The sequence below is a fragment of the Telopea speciosissima genome, chromosome 11 (genome assembly GCF_018873765.1).
Source record: "Telopea speciosissima isolate NSW1024214 ecotype Mountain lineage chromosome 11, Tspe_v1, whole genome shotgun sequence".
Taxonomy (NCBI): Eukaryota; Viridiplantae; Streptophyta; class Magnoliopsida; order Proteales; family Proteaceae; genus Telopea; species Telopea speciosissima.
Genome location: NC_057926.1, coordinates 28,294,797 through 28,310,239, shown reverse-complemented (window position 1 = coordinate 28,310,239; position 15,443 = coordinate 28,294,797). Strand labels below are relative to the sequence as shown.

Genomic DNA, 15,443 nt, shown 5'->3' with positions numbered 1-15,443 from the left:
GTATCATCATCTCTCAAAATATAAATAGCCCTTGTGTTGACACCGTCGTTGAGCTGAAATCTTGAAGGGAAAGAAACAATCTTGTACCACTGAATAATCGACCCATGTATTTCTGCAAGTCTAAACTCTTCACGAGTTTTATCTCTTTCGTCTCCATTGAAGAGCAAGCGACGAGATGTGTTTTTTATAGGATGAGTAGCTCTTGGGAATCTGGACTGAGAAGAATTCGATTGGTCAATCTATTCAGTCTGAAATTTTGAGGTTTAGATAGTTCCTCTTGGGTGAACCGTGACACAAATCCTAAGACCTCAGCTCTTAGACCCTCCTCTGTTAGAACTTAGAAGTTACCAATCTACAACTTGAATTGTCCCTTCCTTTTTCCCTATAATTTCAGAAAAATTCTAATTGAACGCTATGTTTCTTCAGTGAGATTAGATTTATTTTTAGTACAAGTTTTCTTGTTTGTGTAGTTATATTGACTGAAGCTTTTCTGGTATGGGAGTAGAAGGAATAAGATTGGAAAGGGCTATTTATTGATATTATCAATTTGATAGGCTTTAATTTGAATTATTACATCCAATGCCAGTTTATTTTGCTGATTTGCTGATTTGCAGATTTCAATTTGCAAAGTGAGGTTTGATCTCAGAAATTAGGATGGTGAATCTCATATGGCTGGTTCACTAGTCTTTGGACATGAATTCTCAACTCTAAGGCATCACTGAAATATGCTCAATGATAACCATAGTTAGCAATTCAGATTAATGGCCTGACCTTACCATCTAGGGTCAATCAGGGCCAACCCGGCCCTGCCCAGTCAGTGCCAATCAGGGTGGGTCGGGCAAGGGTAAACCTTGACAGGGTCGGGCCTTGGTTAAGGGTTTGTCAGGCCTTGACAGGTCTGGGCTGGGCTTGGGCCGAGCTTAAGACCCCTAGGGTTGGGTTAGGGGTTAGGGCATGCCCGGTAATGTAGTCCTAAGTTGGTAGAAGACCAACTAGGAGCCAGTAAACTACGATCTGTTATGAACAGGTGAATCGGCTACGTCAAAAATAGGTTTTTGGTAAATTAGGGTTAGGATTTGATCTATGGGTTATGTCAAGTTGAGGTAGGGAAGTCTATCAGTGAAGGTCCTGAGATGTTTTGATGGAGTTAGATATGTAAACTTGAATGGGCAGCAAGGTTTGGGTTAGGGTTCTCGGGTTTTTGAAAAGAGGATAAGATGGATTTTTGGGGTTTATGATGGTCAGATGAGAGAGCAACTTGGATCCAGTTTTCCTTATGGTGAGAGGAGAGTTCAATCCAAAAAGGAGGGATTTTGCTGGCTGGTTTGGTCTGGGCAGAATTTAGGTAATAAGAAAAGTGAAAACAAAAAAGGGGGAATATCAGGGTTTGGTGGTTTAAAGGATTAGAAGAAGAAATGTTAGGGTTGAGATGAATCAAACTCACTGTTGTTGCAGTATTTCCTTGGCAGCAGCTTGTTTGATTGAGAAACTTGAATAAAAATTGAATCTTTAACTAGAACTTGCAGGAGATCTTCAAAGAACTTGAAGGAGAGCTTCAAAAGAACCACCCGGGCTTCACACCGCAAGGTGTCGATTGGATCAAACACCATTCCCACCAATGAACCACCCAGGCTTCCCACCACAAGGTATTAATCGGGTCAAACACCGATCCCACCAGCCTTGATCAGACACAAGATAAAAATCTTCAATGGAGAAGAAGAACAGCAAAAGCTTTTCATTAATATCAAAATTTGTGTGCAATATTTGCCCCCCTTACAACCTTATATAAAAGACTAAAAAATAGACTCCTACACTAAAACGAAAGGCCTAACCCAATTCTTAACCTATTAGGTAATTTAAACTGCCTAGAAAACTTGAAATAGACTCAAAATAGAGTCCTAATCCAGCCCCACCTATTAGGTAATTTAAACTGACTAAAAAACTGAAATAGACTCAAAATAGAGTCCTAATTCAGCCCCACTAAACACGTAAAAGAGAACTACTAAAATCATTTAAATTCAACAAATGGTTGAGCCGGTTCAATTTATGAACAAAAACAACAACATAAAATAAAGTATGGAACTAAAACAACTAATCTTGTATGCAACCTAATTATCCATATTTTAGGCCCATTAAAGTGACCTAGTACATAGAAAACCCATGGGTTCAAAGCCCAGCATGTATATAACCCAACCCTAGACTTATTCTCATTAAAATAAGCCTATTTCATTGATGAATATGCATGGAAAAATGATTTTTCATCCTTGCACATGGCATGCTAACGTTAGTCAATTGAAAATCACTGGGTACTTTCCCTTCTCATCATCGTTCCAATCTCATTCCCCAGCTCTCTGAGATTCTCAAACCCCAGTCTGAAACATTTTCAGTTCCCTCCACTAGTAACTCAAAGACGAGGGAGGAAAGAAGACGAAGATTAAATTTAATGTCTGAAAAAATGTCTTCGATCAATGTTTCGCTCAGTTGATTCAAAGATCAACGTTTTGTGTGTTTAATTACTATCTTTTACTTATTCAATCTTAGAATGCTTTGCTTTTCATTTTGTGTTGAATATTTTTATTCAGATCCTTATTGATTTCGTTTTTTTAATTTCTTCTCTTACTTTACCTATGAGTTTCATTTAATACGATCAAGGAATCTTAGCTAGTAATTCTCTACCTCTTGGATTCGTGGAGAAGGGGAAGTATTTGTTCATCAATTGCAATTGGTTTAGGATGAGAAAAGTAGTTCACATTTTCCTTTCTTCCTTTTGAGAGTACCTCATATTGAACTTTTAATTTAAGTAAAATCCTGTCTCAGAAGCTAACTTCTTGGTGGAATGCATCTTGAACCCAAAATTAATCCAAGATGGGCATATCGCGGCATCTCCAATTGGCTCACAGCGTGCCATTATTACTTGTGACTATTCTGAACAGTTCTTGGAACCGTTATAAATTACCTCACCTCGTTTTTACTTACCAATTATCTCTTGCACCATGTTTACTTTTAATCCCTTTTTGAAACTAAGAAAACCCTTAACCGTGCCAAATGCTTGTTCCAGAATAAGCAGATTAGTGACTTCCACCAAAATATCCTAGCCATTTGTTGATCTGAACTTGATTCATTTTCCTAAATGTTCTAATGCCTATTACCAGTAACCTTGAGGACAAATTTATTTGATCCTATGCCACCAAATGATACTTTCATCTCCATCACTATTATGCCACAGAAATTTTTCTCCAGCTCTGTTCCCACCAAAGCTGGAACAAAGAAAAAAGAGATGTAATAAATCAGATAGTCAGGTAGAGTGGCTTAAATTGGAGTCAAGTCACCACCTTATAGACTGATACCTTCTGTTGCGTGTGGCAAGTTTTCTTTTGGAGTCTTAATGTAGCTCTAGATAGGCAATGGACCTACTAGAGGCCAAATATCCAGGATCTAATGATAAAGATACCAAGGGGTTGCTGGTTCTGCAGTTGCAATAGGGCAGAATTGAAGTTGAGGTCAATTTCTAGTGTTTAGGTTAGAATAATAGGTGAGTGTGATAGATGATAAGGCTAGGCAGGTCTAGGGGAAGCTAATGGTATAGGTTGATGTTGTTTGAGTGAGAAAACAAAAATCAGAAAATTAGGGCTAGGGTTTCGGGTTTTGGGAATTAGGAAAAGAGTTGGATTTAGGGTTTGGAGTGGGAGTTTGGGTTAGGGCTTCTAGCCGAGTGTTAGAGGCAGTGGGATGAAGGTTTAGCTGTAGTAGGGAGGGGTTTTGATGGTTAGATTGGTCTAGACAGAAATTTAAGGTTTTCGGGGTTTTACAAAGACAATGTGGATTAGGTTTTGAGTCTTAATGGGATTCAAATAAAATAAAAGGGAATCAGCTGGGGGAGGGATTGGAGGGTTAGAAACAGAAATTGAAGCTCAATCTTACAGCAGATTCCTCTAGCAGCAAGCTTGAACAAGGAGAAGTATAGAACCATCTTCAGTTGGAGATCCTCCCGATCATCTCAATGCAAGGAGTCGTAGGAGATCTACCTACCCTTTCCACCTTGATAGAACCACAAGGATGCAACACTCTCTGAGGAGCAAAATAGCAGCAACAATGGCCGCAAACTTCAGTCACGATTTTGGGAGGCTAATCCTCTTCTGATTTTTTATTAATATATATAGAAGGGCCAAAAGGCCAAGTACGATTCAGCCTTGGAATAGAATTCCTTGGCTGAATAAAATTACAACTTAATTCCTTTCTAAAATCGTGGAAGGGGAGAACTCTAACTTAAACCATTAACTTAAGAAACATTCCTAAGTAACCAATAGGATTTACGACCCTATCAGACAATACAATCATTTCACTTAAATTGAACCAATTGAAAACAGCTAATTTGAACTGGTTCAATTAAAAACATAAAAATAAAACTAAGTATAGAAAATTTAAACAAACTACTAAGTAACTAAGGATGGGGCCATGGGCCAACAATAATTAACTACTCAATGGGCCCCACGTGGGAGTGGGGCTGGTTCTTCTTCTTCCTATGGATGTGGCTCTTTGATGCTGCATCAAGTCTTTAGATGAAAAGGTCCCACTAGATTTTTTACAGGCATTTCCTCCCAATGAATGTTCCGAGTTAGAGAAAGGAAGGCCGCCAACTTGCAACCAACAGAAGGAGCCTACTCTTCAACTCTTTGATGTTGTGCACTTCCTCCATCCCAGAAATGTCACTCTCACTGAAACTAAGCTTTATCAAATTTAGGTAACAGGTGGAAATCTGTAGCCTATATGATTGGAGATATAGATTAGAAGACTAGTTCTGATACAGATTTGTATTACAGCCTTTCCACCTCTTCTGGAATCACAATTTTGAACACGGATTGCAGCAAACATTTTCCATAAGTTAGATCTGATTCAGAAATGCTTCTTGTGGAGAGTTGAATGCACTCATTACTCTAGGCTTCTGTAAATGCAGGTTAGAATAATCTGCCTACTAAAGCAATTCCCATTAGAAAGCCTAGGGATCTTATGTAGAGATGTATGAGGTAAATATGAAATTAAGGGATTAGGATATTCCCTCTGAAGCACAAACTTGTCTGATGGTCTTGTAAAATGGAAGACAATTAAGCAATTCCCATTAGAAAGCCTAGGAATCCTATATGTAGATGTATGAGGTAAAGATGAAATTAAGGGAAGAGCAGGACATTCCCTCTGAAACTAGTTACAATCGGAGAATGAAAATAGAAACTAGTTTGAACCTAATTATAAACCAACTCAATCACAGAACCACATACAGATGAATCTTGATTAGAATAATGGAACCTTCTAATCGAGATTCCTCCTCAACCCTACAAGTTCGATACACTTCAACAATCCAAATCTGGAAGTCAGACCAGTATGAAATTGAAATCGAATCCCCCCTTCTTAATAGTCTAAATCAAAACGCAAAATATGAATCTAATCCAAAGGCTAGATTAAAACTAATTTGAAAATTCAGTATCTTAGATAGGACAATAAGCAGAAAAATGGAAGATTTCTGAAATCACCAGCACTAGACCTCAGATCAGGGAGCGACGACCTTTAACATATCACCCTTAACAGAGCTCTAAATCTGTTTCAGGTGACAAAACAAAGATGGCAAAAAACAGATCAGAAACAGGGTATCGCAGGCTGTAAATCTCAGATTTAAATGTTATTAAATAGTAGAGCAGAATATGTAGATTAATAGCTTAAATGGATGACTGATATTCTAGTCAAACACAGAATAAAATTTAAAAATAATAAGATCAATCGATTGAAGAAAACAAATCAGTACCTTGCTAGCAGAAATAGAGTATAGAGAAAGAGAATAAGGATAACAATAAGTACCATAGTTGTCAAGCGTCGCCTAGACCGCGTCTTGGCGTCCAGGCGGAAATATGGGCACGGAGTGGGGCTATGCTTACCTCAAGTCATGAATGACGGTGGCTTTGACCATCTAGGCGTCGCCAAGGCGGTTAAAGCTACACCTTGGTGCGCCATATGGTCAAGTCGACTGCCATTCATGACTCATGTTTTGTTTTTTGATTTTTTCAATGTAGTTTATTTTATTCTTTTTGTTTGATTTTTATTGATTGTGTATAAAGATTTTAATGTACGCTGCTGCATGGGATAAATAAACTTTAAAAGTAAATACTTAAAAAGTCTAAAGCCTAAAAATAAAAGTAAAATACCCTAAAACAAACTAAAACCCTCGACTTCTCTCTGGCCTCAGCGCAACCGCAAGTCTGCAAACCTCGATCCAACCCTCGACTCTTCCTCTCTTCCAGTTCCGGCAAGACGGCAACAACTCTACTCTTCCCGTTTTCCGGCAAGGTAAGTCCCTACTCCGGGCCTCCGGCACTCCCTAGTTGTCTTCTTCTTCTTCATCTCTATTTCGCTGTAATTTGTTTTTCTTTTCTTTTCTTTTCTTTCTTTTTTTTTTTTTTTTTTTTTTTTTTGTGTAATTTTAACCCCTACTACTGCCTCCCCCCAATAGCAACTCAACTCTTCCAGTTCCGGCAACAGCAACTCGACTCTTCCAGCAAGGTAAGTCACTACTCCGGTACTCCCTAGGCTTTTTCTTCTTCTACTTCTCTGTAACTCTGTTTTCCTTCTTTTTTTTAAAAAATTTTAACGCCTGCATCTCTGTTTTTTTTTGTAACTCTAGACTTTTTTTTTTTTTTGGTAGCTTGGTAAATGTTAACTGCGATGCTTCTTCTGCTTCTTCTCTGTACTCTATAAGTCTGTAATCCTTAAAGCCTACTGCTGCTTCGTTTTTTTTTTTTTTTTTTTTTTTTGCTTGATTAACTGCTGCTTGCTTCTTCTCTGTAACACACTAAACTGCTGCTGGTGCTTCTTTGTTTTGTTTTGTTTTTTTTTTTGGCTTGGTTAATGATTAATGCTGCCTGCTTCTTCTCTGTAACGCACTAAACTGCTGCTTCTTCTCTGTTATTATTATTTTTTTTTGCTTGGTTAATGCTGCCTACTTCTGTGTAATGCACTAAACTGCTGCTTCTTCTCTGTTCTTTTTTTTTTTTTTGCTTGGTTACTTCTCTGTAACGCACTAAACTGCTGCTTCTTCTCTGATATTTTTTTTAACTGCTGTTTCTTCTCTATTTTTTTTTTAAACTTCTTCCTTCTTTAGTTTATTAGTTTATGTCTTGATTTTGACTTTTTTGTAGTCATAATTAATTTATGATGTTTGATTATTCTGAATTTTTATGTGTTGTGTATGATTTTTCATTTTAATGACTTGAGGTGGCTTAAATTTAATTTTTAATGATATAAGGTATGATACTATGATGCATCATGTCATCATGTATTGAGTGTTGGGGGGGGGGGGGTGGGGGGGAGGGGGAAAACTAACACTAAACCGCCTTTACCGCTTAAGCTCCGCTTAGACAGGCCTCCACCGCCTTGGACTGCTATGCCGCCGTGACAACTATGACAATCACTTCCCACCAATTGGATTAGAATCCCGCTATCCAAGGCTTCACACCAAACAGGATCAGCATCTCACCATGACCAAATCACTTAGCATTCTTGAAGAAACTTCAAACTTCATTAATCATAAATAGTCTATGAGCCAAGGGCTCTTACAAGCTTTATATAGAAAATGAAATAAGAAATTCTAACCTGACTAGGAAATCAAATCCTATTGCTAATATAAAGAACCATAATAAGAAAAGGAATCCTTCCCTTGCAAGGTGAGGGAATTTAAAACGTATTAAACAACTTAAAGTTAAAAAGAGCTAAGCAAGCCTAATCCCGTATGCCTACCTTCTACCCATTATTTAGGTCCATTAAAGTGGCCTATTACAATAAAAACACATGGGACTAACACGTACATAACCCAACCAATGCTTATTTCCACTAAAATAAGCCCATTTCTGTGATGTATCTGCATCGTTAAGAGGTAGGAATATTTGATTTATTAGTTAGTAGTTGTTTTCTATTCCACTTCTTTCTTATTATTTTATCTTATCTTTGACTGGAATAAGCCTGATGTTAGCAATTCGACTTATCTCTATCTTTTCGCTGTCTCTAGAGTCACTTTTTTAGTACAATAGGTTTCTGTTTTTCATAATTATCTTTTGGATAAGGGTATCTGTATGTGTACTTATGCTATCCTATTTGGGGTAACTTGCAATGTTACACTATAAATAGATGTAATGGCCTATGGCTCTACGTCGATTTGAAATAATATATTAGTTCAAATTTCCTGAACTTTAACTGCTGTGAATGTAGTAGTATGCTTGGTGGATTCCTTAGTAGAAGAGTGAATTCTTTACACGGGTTTTGGTGGATTCGAAAGCCACTACATTCCTTTCCTGTTCCCTTCTATATTTCTATCATTTCAATTAAGTTTCACACATCAGTTTCTACTAGTTAACTCCCTTGCAGCACTTCTGTTTCACTCAATTTTCTGGTTCTGCTCTCTTTCCTGCAAGCTTGTTTATACTAGACTCTAGCTGGATTTTTCTTGTATGGGATTAGTCTTCACTATTACAAATGCCCCACCCCCACCCTCCCTGATAAAGGGAAGAAGAAAAGGAAGAGAAACAAAGCTACCATGTTTGTATATAGAATATTGTCCTAGCATTATCTCGAACAACCAAAAATATTATTTATCTTTAACTGATATAATTTGCTGAGCTCACTCCTGCTTTCCATAGTTGATGTTTTCTTAACCCTTTCTTATACCTGTTGCGTTTAATAAAATAGTACATACACTAAAAAAGACTGGTTTTATTACCAACTAGAAAGCAGAACCGCTACATCAGCCAGGTAGCTGACATCCATTTCTTAACTAGACATAGAAGAAGAGAAATCAGCAACTTGTCTTTCTTATTTCTCCTTTCTGAACAGCAGTACTTATCCCTCCTTAACAAGTCGGCTGGTAGTGAGAGATCACATTTCAGTTGATTTGCCTCGGCTAGAACTGCTGAAATTCCAAAAGGAAAAGAAAGAATGGCGGGACTACAGGAATGAGGGTAGTGGCAAAGACTGCCCTGTCAATAGCCAAAAACAACAATTGAAAGAATCTCTGTCCACATACTGATCTAAACTAATGATTTGAAGGAGCTTATAGTTCTAATGAACCAAAAAGGTCTTACATGAGAACAATGAAGTCATCATAATTTCTGGAGATGGATCTTTGAAGATTAACACTATAGGCACCCCTGAAGAGAATGTAAAATTAATAAATCACTACAGCGTACATAGTTTAGGTTGATCTCATTTTTCTTTTCTTATTTATATCGGATCACAACTACGTCTATATCATTTTCAGGATTTTTTTTTATTATCCAATCTGCAATGCACAGGTGATCAGCTATATATCAATGTGCCAGTAAGGGATCCAATCAACAATCATATCCCTTTTTTCCCCTCCTTGCCAAGTAGAGAGAACTTAATAACATGTAACCACTTCTTCTTGCTTGTGATCTAGCTAGTGTTAGGGTTCAGATTGGCAAGGAACCCTTTAGTGTGCTAAGTTTATTCAACCTGTGGTTCCTGAAACTCATCTGACTGCAACACACTGCTAGTTTAGGTGACCTGCGTATCTTGTTGAATTTAAGCATTGCTTTTCGTGCTTTAGTGTTCCCATATGTTAGCTAGTGCTCAAATTATTTGAATTTATCTGTTTTGACTAATGTAAATATTTTGAGCTTCCAATAATATGGTTCTAGCCTCATCTTATTTTAATTTCATTTGCCAGGTTCTTGAAACTGACTTGTCACATGAGTTCATTGAAAGACAATGAGAAGATCCTTAATTACAATGATGTTATACTGAGGAGATCAGATTTAGATATTCTAAGTGGTCCACATTTCCTCAATGACCGCATTATAGAGTTATATTTCAGCTATCTGGCTTCTTGCTATCACTCCAAAGACATCTTACTTGTTCCACCTTCAATCTCCTTTTGGCTTACAAACTGTCCAGAACTTGAGAGCCTTAAAGATTTCACTGAACCTCTCAAGCTTCCTGATAAGAAGCTCATTATATTGGTTGTCAATAATAATGATGAAGTGACCATGGCTGAAGGTGGGACTCATTGGTCCCTACTTGCATATGAGAGATCTACAAACACTTTTGTGCATCATGATAGCATCGCTGGATCCAATAGCTTACATGCCAAGAGGCTACGGAAAGCTTTGCTTGGGTTTATAGGTTCCTCTTGTTCAGAAACTGATGGTCGCTATTTGGAATACACTGATACACCACAACAAACGAATGGTTATGATTGTGGTTTGTATGTTTTAGCCATTGCAAAAGTGATATGCCATTGGCATGAAAGTGCTGGGTCCAAAGACAATGTTGCATTGTGGTTTTCTACTTTGAAGGAGCAGGTTGTTCCATCAGCAGTGGCCAAGATGCGGAATGAGATTTTGAGCCTCATTAAAGATCTGATGTTGAAGAACTGAAGTCTGATAACTTTAGGGAAGGATTGAAAATAGTTTGTGTAGTGTGTGCGTCGCGAGGACATCATAGTCTATTTCCGATCTCTGTTTATCTGAGCAGTTTCAGCCAGATCTCAAGAGTGTTTCTCGTTTTTCTGAATAAATTGGTTCTTTAACAACCAAAAAAAAATAAAAATTTACTGGTTTAGAGGAAAAATATTTATAGAATACATGTTCAGCCTTGTATGGATGATAGCAACACTTCAAGTTCACTTGGTTTTAAACTTCTAACAATCGTTTGTAGTATACATTATAACAAGAAGACTACTCTACAGCCGTTTTTATTTGGCTCATGATGGAAGTTCACAACATCGATCAATTTGGAGCACAGTTGGGTTGCTTGACCTTCTTGTTCAGAACATCTCATGGCTCTAAAGCTCGACTGCTTGAGGGCTTCTTGGAAGGACATTCCTAGACGTTGATGACCCAAATGGTTCGGCCACCAATCCATCGTTGCGTGAGAACATGGATCCATCACTCGATCCTCTATGCTGAAGGATTAATCTCAGGAAGTATGTTTGTAAAAGCTCTGGTGATTTATGGACTTTTTACAGAAATGCTAACTAGATGATCTATCCACTGGCCTAGTTTTCATATTCAGAGGAGGCTTTGCGGTAAAGGAAGCAAATACTATTCAAGTTCTCTTCACCTTTGAACAACCAGAATGAAGGCTGAGAGACGGTTGGATTGGGCTGGACTGGGACATTCCATCCATGACATGGTTCAGAAAATTAAAGAATGTAACAAAATAAAATAACGGTAAAAGAACGCTATACTCTTAGACAGAAGAGGGGGAGGGGTTCTACCAAAAAAAAAAAAAACAAAGAGGGGGTGGGGGGGAGACAAAATGACCGCCCAACCCCATAAAAAGGCGGAAATTGCACCATTTGTAATGCTTGTGCGTATGCTGCTCCCCAGCACAGGGGTCACGCACCCAGGTAGCATTCTCTTGCCCAATAAAATAAAATGAAAAGGGTCACCAGATGATCATCCAAAAGGGAGAGTCAGATCATCAGAACTGCTTTCATGATTGGTTGAATAGATAGTTATTAAGTGTTAAACTATGAGATGTTCTAGACCTACTAATTAGCTATTTGGATCCAATATCTAGAAGTCCCAACTTTCTAGTCGGTGAAAATGTTGATTCTTTTTACACCAACTCTAATTTTCTTTGTTGAGGTTTTGATAAGGATTTTGTGTGTGAGAACTTTGTCCTCTTGAAAAATGCTGATTCTTTTTACACCACCAAAACTCTCATTTTTCTTTGGATAAAATAAAATCTATATTTCGTTTTGCCATCCAGACGTTTTTCCAGAAACTCCAAAACTTTCGTCAACAAGAAAGAATCATTCAAGAATATACTGAGGAATTTCATCGAAACGCTTTAAATGAGCCACTTATTAGAGTAAAGGAGCTCAAAAGGTGGCTTGGTATGTGAATGGATTGCGACCCCCAAGCCAAGATGAGTGGGTCTTAATTTTAAGAACCACTGAATCACAAAGATTGGGATCCTGGACAGAGAGGAAGAAGTTGGGTCTAAGTTTGAACCAGACCGAACCGTGAATAAGGTTGGACTCAATTCCTCCAATTAAGGCATTGATTGGGTTAGAAAGGAATCTTTTGTCAAAGACAGCAATGATAACTGGGGTATCTTATCGTTACACCGGATGCTGGATGTTGATTATGCTTACCATCTAGCATTAAAGGCTGAAGACAAGCTATTGACTGAATGAATAATTCATTTCTTACCCAAAAAGGGAAAGAAAAATAAGAGAAATTTGGATCACTGACAAAAACTTATTCAATCTTTTGCTTGACATGGAGAATATAACTATCCCATGGCCAATAGTCCCTAGTTTTTTGGACCTAGCCGAAAAAACTTTAAACTTTGCAAATGTACAGTTTAGATATAAAAACAATAGATGGACTAATAGACTTTGCTCTCTAGCAACTTTTGGTATTACCAACAGGACTACTATCCCTCCCTTTCTCTATGATGTAAATATGTTTTTCTCGCTTTAATCAATATATTACTGTTTCTCATAAAAAAAAGGGAAAGAAAAAGTAGTACAGGGGAGGGGGAGAAACGCCTGGGTTGCATCTGACATGCATCCTTGTCAAAATTAGAGCAACGTTAGGGGGAAAGTGTGGCATTAATCTTCTTACTATCCCATGCTACATAATATGTACTAAGTTCAGGCTTCTCAGATTCGAATCAGAGTCCTTAAATCATCAATGGTTAATCAACTATATTATACTCTTTAACATCAAATACAACCCCTCCCCCCCCCCCCCTCTCCCACCAAAAAAATCAGATTTTCAACCCAACAAGATGCAAAATTCCTTTCTAACAATCATTACAGCCCCATCCTTGCAAAATGGTGGTCTTTTTGTTTCTTTCTAGAAACTCAGATTATATCCGAAATTTAAAAGTTTCTTTTGACATATCTTGAATGCAGGATTACCTATCAATGCAATGCTTTCGAAATTGATGGTGATCGATTCTACTTGTGCTTTTTGTGGATCATGTGATGAGTCCAGATGACATCTCTTTCTATCATGTGACTGGACTAAGCGCGTATGGGTATCTTGCCCTGTTAGATTGAGAACCGAGCTTCTCTCCAGCTCGACATTACCATACCTTGTCATGTTTTAATATGTGCAAGCATTTCTAACCCAGATCTAAGCCTGTCAGACTGGGTTTTTTTTCACTTTTTGATAGATTGTCGCATTATGCTAACAGATGCAGGTCACCAAGCATCCACAAATCAAATAGAAGCAGAACTCATCAGTATTGTGGAGGCTCCGTTTGGTTGCAAGGAGAATTAAAGGGAAGGAAAGGAAAAATTTTCAAACTTAAAAAAGAAACTTTTGTAATCCATGTGATTGTATAAACTACTTAAATTTCTTATCATATTGAGTAAAGATACATTTCACATGTAATATTTATTTTACAATTTAAACCAAAGGGAATTAGATGCAAAGTAAAGTGAAATTTAATAACCACATATGAAATGATTTGGAGTTAGATATATTGTCACATGGTGTCACATGGTGTCACATGGTGTAATGATTAAAAAAGATCCGTTTTTAAGTAAGAAAATTTCACTTCCCTTTCCTTTATTCCTCTTGCAACCAAATGGAGCCTGAAGGTTGGAAGGCAACCAGAATCTTATCCATGGAAGTGTGGTGCACCACAAGGGATACTGCCTCTGTCCTAACTACACCGGACAATGTTAAGATTCCATGGACTTGTTTTTTTAGAGCTAGTAGACGTAACTTATAATTTCTCCTTGGCAAAGTTTCGATTCTGTTATGATGACACTTTAGCCAGCTCCTTGGGAAGTTTGGCTATGCAAGCCACCAGAAACACTGAAGCTAACTCTTCCATTGTAAAGACTTTTTAGTTTTATTTATGGTAGAATGTTCTTTGTGCCGCAACGCAGCCTGCACCCAGGCACATGGGCAGAGCCGATGCAGGGGCAGGGTGGTCATTGTGCCCACCCCCAACTGCCTGGGTGCAAGCTGCGCTGCGGCACAGAGAACAGCGCTCCTTTATTTATATATATTTTCCTTTTTCATAAAGAAAAAAAAAGTATATTATACCTTCGGTATCTGCTTCCTATCTTCTGTACTGTACTGAAACTGTAATGGATTCCCGATACCATACCGACTGACACCCTTAGATACCGATATCTATTGATGAGCTTCTGGACTACAGGATTTTAGATCCACAGGCTGTACATACAAGGCCATGCCTGAAAGCATGGGTGAGACCCGAGGTCATCATTATAGGCTTGCTTTCTTTGCTTTGTTTATATCTCATAGTTTGTTAATCCCAGAGAGGAACTAATTGAACCATCCACAAACCACACCAATCTGAGTCAGTAAACTTTGATTCTTTTGATTGGTATCACCCACTATGATTCTTGTTTGCTTGTTCAACAGGCCAGAGTCGGATTATTATTAAAATATATAACCAACCACCTCTAGAAATCTAGAACCTTTGCCTAAAAACACAAAAAAAACTCCTAATTTATGTTATTAAATCAGAATGATCATCTTCAAGCAGGAAGCTGTAATTTCTCGTTGTTCTTCCAGCTGTGCAAACAAAGACATAATGAAATATTAATTAATGTGAATGTGGGTTTTAGAGTTCAAGCTTGAATGGGCAAATATAAGTTACCTCTTTATATAGTAGTAGAAAAAGTCAGCATAAAGAGCTGTCTGAACCAGGCCTGATAGCCAAGCTGCACCCAACAGTAGATATTGTCATTACCTGCTAGTAATGTACAGTAAAAGAAGATTGGCATACAGGTCTACTAAGAGTAGGCAGAGAAACTTACGAATCAAGCGGAGCTGGTGATTCTCTGTGAAGAAACGATAAACCCAATTTACCAGATATAGAGCTCGGTAAGCACTGCAGTGGCCAAAAGAAGGAATATCAGGACATGGATCATTTGCATAGATAAACTGAGCTTTTCTTTTCATTTAACAAGAGGTGGGGGCGCAACCCCATCCTGGACTGCAATGGACACAAGGTAAGAAACAATTAGGCCAACTAATCCAAAAAGAGCTGCTGGTAGCTTCAAAATATACGTCAACCCAAACACCTTTACTCTCCTACTCTCCAGATAGGGACTTGAGGAAAGTCACTGCATCTCTCTCCCCCCCTTTTTCTCTTGTTTTTTTTAACTTCTGGGAAGAATATATCCATTTTCAAAACCAAGCAAGTCAACTCATTTTCAAATTTCCTTGGCAGTTGGCAAAACCACAAGATTCATTTAGAGATATAACAGAAGCATCTGTTGGAATCCAACTGAACATGAAAATGAACATCCAATATGTTCATAGGTAAGCAAAAAACCACAAATATGATAGAACAGGGAAAGTAAGAAACTGATTAGAGTTTGATGACAGTAGTGAAACAAAAAAGCAAATCATCAAGGTACTTAAGGAAACTTGAGCAAATCCTTT

At 37.9% G+C, this 15,443-nt stretch overlaps 2 protein-coding genes across 4 annotated transcripts in view; one reads left to right on the top strand and one right to left on the bottom strand.

Annotated features, from left to right (window-relative positions):
• The first annotated feature begins 2,303 nt into the window (after positions 1-2,303).
• LOC122644574 (NEDD8-specific protease 1) lies at positions 2,304-10,710 on the top strand. Its single transcript, XM_043837952.1, has 3 exons — positions 2,304-2,445; positions 9,722-10,489; positions 10,600-10,710. Coding segments are annotated over exons 1-2 (711 nt in total). The 5' UTR covers positions 2,304-2,443; the 3' UTR covers positions 10,431-10,489; positions 10,600-10,710.
• Positions 10,711-14,505: 3,795 nt separating this feature from the next.
• LOC122644588 (ER lumen protein-retaining receptor-like) overlaps positions 14,506-15,443 on the bottom strand; it is a 47,272-nt gene continuing 46,334 nt past the window's right edge. For all 3 annotated transcript variants that reach the window (XM_043837967.1, XM_043837968.1, XM_043837966.1), the window contains 3 exons: positions 14,813-14,886; positions 14,653-14,716; positions 14,506-14,567 (listed from right to left, as the gene is read on the bottom strand). In XM_043837967.1, the coding sequence (XP_043693902.1) occupies positions 14,531-14,567; positions 14,653-14,716; positions 14,813-14,886 (175 nt within the window). In that variant the 3' untranslated portion in view covers positions 14,506-14,530. The remainder of the gene's footprint in view (positions 14,568-14,652; positions 14,717-14,812; positions 14,887-15,443) is intronic.